At 67.6% G+C, this 3,344-nt stretch overlaps 2 protein-coding genes across 2 annotated transcripts in view; one reads left to right on the top strand and one right to left on the bottom strand.

The window, feature by feature from the left end:
* Positions 1–114: 114 nt before the first annotated feature.
* Positions 115–945, bottom strand: EMIHUDRAFT_122869 (hypothetical protein; the record flags this gene model as incomplete). Its single annotated transcript, XM_005785921.1, has 1 exon — positions 115–945. A coding segment is annotated over one exon (831 nt), but the record flags the coding sequence as incomplete, so codon positions are not given.
* A 1,842-nt stretch (positions 946–2,787) lies between these two features.
* Positions 2,788–3,344, top strand: part of EMIHUDRAFT_122870 (hypothetical protein) — a gene marked incomplete at both ends in the record, with an annotated part of 4,530 nt that continues 3,973 nt past the window's right edge. Inside the window, one exon of the mRNA XM_005785922.1 lies at positions 2,788–3,293. Coding sequence (XP_005785979.1) covers positions 2,788–3,293 — 506 coding nt within the window. The remainder of the gene's footprint in view (positions 3,294–3,344) is intronic.

Here is a 3,344-nt window from a genome sequence, read left to right on the forward strand (position 1 = left end):
GGCGCGCCGGTCGCCGCGCGCCGCGGCCGAGGGCGCGAGCCTGTCGAAGCGGGCCCGCAGCCGCAGGTCGAAGGGCGCGAGCAGAAACCCCGGCGCCTCGTCCAGCTCCGCGACCTCGCCCGCAGGCGGCGCCGCGAGCCGGGCGAACATGCGGCCGTCGTAGAGCGCCGCCTCGTCAGCCTCGTCCGCGCGGTCGTCCCCGTCGCTTCCGCCGTCGCGCGCCTTGGCGGAGTCGGGGTCCGCGGGCGCGGGCGCGAGGGAGCGGCGCGACTCGTCGCTCGGCAGCGCCGGCCTCGCCGCCGGCGAGACGTAGAGCGAGAGGCCCTCGCACGAGCCCAGCTTGAAGACGGGCGCAGAGCCGCCGCCGTCGGGCTTGCAACCCTCGGCGGCCGCCACCTCCTTGTCGGCCTCGAAGCGGAGCGAGCGCAGCGTGAGGCCGAGCGCAACCAGGCCGCGGTGTGGGTCCTTCGTCTCGAGCCGCAGGTGCACGTCCGAGATGCGCACGACGACGCGCCTGAGCAGGCCCTCGACGAGAGATCGGCCCATGCTCTCGCCCATCCGGCCAAAGACGCCGCGCTTCGCGTTGACCTCCTCGAGCACCGCCAGCCGCGAGGCGCGCGCCTGCCGCTTCGCCGCCGTCTCCAGCGCCTCTTCGTACGGCTCGTCGCCGTCGCGAGGCGCGCAGAGCAGCAGCACCCGCTCGACGTGCACGATGATGGGCTTGGAGCGGAGCGCGCGCCACGGCACCTCCACGCGGACCTCGCCGACCGTCCCGCGGAGCACGCACACCGGCAGCGCCGCCAGCGCCTCCGTCCTCAGCCGCACGGACCGCAGCCGCACGTCGCCCGACCAGACGGAGAGATTGAGGTTGTCCGCGTCGACGCCCTCGAGGTAGGCGCCGAGCGTCTTTTGGAGCACCTCGGCGACCGCCTCCTCGAGGACCATCGCGGCTCAGCCGGGCAAGGCTGGGTGAGGCGTGCCTTGAGGGCCAGGAGCTACGCAGTTGAATGCTGATTGCAATGCTGTCGGGCTGGACGCGACGGCCGAGAAGTCGGCTGTCCGGGAGAGAAAGTTTAAACAAGACAACTCTCTCTCACAGCACACAGACGGAGAGAATTCATGGCTATAAATTTCTTTTCTCGTTACCCTTTGGTTTGGGCTCAAGACAACAAGAAGACACAAAAATATTCGCATCTTCTTCACAAAAGAACCAAATCGCCCCACAGGGCGGCTACGGAAGCTCCCATGAATTATTTCTACCCTTATAAGTCTCTCGTGTCGGCGCCGACGCTCTTGGTTTAACCGTAGAACGTCCCAGCCGAAATCCGCCCGCCACGATCGATCAGTCCACAATCGTCGGCCCGCAGCGACCCGCAGCGATGGATGCCGCCGCCCCCCCGGCCCCTGCGGCTGACGCGCCGATGCACGACCGGCCTCCGTCGGATGGCTCTCCGGCCTCTCCGGCCGCTGACGCGGCCGCCCATGCTGCTGCCGATCCGGTCCCTCTCACGCTCAGCGATATCCGCACAAGCTACGACAACTTCGAGGTCGCCGGCTTTGGCCAGGTGCAGAATCCAACCTGCTTGCCTCCATGTTCACGCTTCGCGCCCCTTCCCCCCCTCTGACGCCGCCGTATGACCGTAGGTGAGGGGCACGACTACCCGCCTGGAAGGCGCTCTCATCAGCAAGTCACCCAGGCACCAACTCCTGGGCGTTTACGCTTGACTACGAAACCATGCAGTGGATGCAGCTCGATCAAAACGGCGACGCCAACAGCTGGTCCCTGGGCGAGTTCCTCGCCCAGGATGAGGTGCGAGTCATGATGCTCGACCCAGCGTGCACCAAGTCGCTCACATTCCGTGAGTTCGTCAACGGGCCGAACACACTCTCCAAGTCGACTGCGATCTCGGACTCCGACAACTGGACCGGTGCACCGCGTAGGACGATGGCTCCCTCGACGACATCCCTTCATCGACGGACGCCTTCACCGCCGCCGGCCCTGGGCCATCCAGCGCGGCCTCCGACGGCCTGCACGTGATCGAGCGGGTACAGAAACGGTGGCTGCCGCAGCTCACACCCTAATCGATCTGCCTTAGGCACGGAGCCAACGGAGCCATCGCGCATGCCCGCATCGCGTGCGGCTCTGAGGTCTCCCGCCGAGACCGGCTCGGCGCGGCGCGTGGCCGCACGCCGCCGTTGAAAAGGCGAGATAGGACCGAGGGGAGAGCGCCGGCCACATCGAGCGAGCGCTGACGTGTAAGGTGTCTGTGCTGCTCCGGAGCGGTGTGTGTGGGATTCTGCCTCCCCCCCCATCTGTGCGGCGAGTTGTTTGCGGCGCGATGCCCGATCGTGCGCGATAGCCTCCCATTGTGCGTGGTGTGTCGGTTGTCGGGGTCGTCCGGAGCGTGTGGCGGCGCCGTTGCATGCAGCGACTGCTCCACGTGCCACGACTGCTTTGACTGACGTGACTGACTGATGAGTGCCACGAACTGCTTTGACTGACGTGACTGACTGATGAGACATGAGTGCTGATGGATGATCTCCGACAACCCAAAACCAAAATGCAAATGAGTGGCCCACTTTGGCGTGCAGATCCTGCGTCTCTCACTGCCCGAACAACAGAGACGGGTACCGCCGCAGGTCCCACACTAGTTTTGGTTAGAAGAGAAGAAGTATCTGAGGGCGGCCGCAGACCACGATCGACACTTGCCTCTCCTCGCTTTCAGTCTCGCTGTCTGTGACGCGTGGTCCATCCACGGCAACGGAGCCGAATCTGGCCGACCAACGATGCCGCCCCGCTCGCGGGCCGTCCTCGCCTACGAGGAGGCTGCGCCCGCGCCTGGCGGCTCCCGCGCCGCGCCGGCTCCTCGGCTGGCCTTCGACGCGGTGGCGCGGCTGCCCGAGCCGCACGACAACTGCGCCATCGCGAGGCAGGACCTGCCGCGAGGCACGGCGCTGACGCAGCTTCCGAGCGGCGGCTCGGAGCTCACGCTCTCGGTCGCGGTGCTGGAGGGCCACCGCTTTGCGCTCGTCCCGATCGCGGCCGGAGCGCTGCTCCTCTCGTGGGGCGAGCCGTTTGGCAAGGCGCTCGCGCCCATTGCGCCGGGCGAGTGGGTGCGGAACGCCAAGGCCCTCCACGAGTTGCGCCGGCGCGCGGTGGACTCGGCGCACGGCGCGCACGCCAACTTTGTCGACTTTACCAAGCAGCCGACGCTGACGCGCGACGGGTTCGCGCCGGGCGTGCGGCGCCCGCTCCGCCCGCAGCTCGCGCCCGGCTTTGACGGCTTCGTGAGGTCGGCGGGGCGAGGCGTGGGCACGCGCAACTACCTATTGCTGCTGTGCGC

The sequence above is a fragment of the Emiliania huxleyi genome (genome assembly GCF_000372725.1).
Source record: "Emiliania huxleyi CCMP1516 chromosome Unknown EMIHUscaffold_1564, whole genome shotgun sequence".
Classification (NCBI taxonomy): Eukaryota; Haptophyta; order Isochrysidales; family Noelaerhabdaceae; genus Emiliania; species Emiliania huxleyi.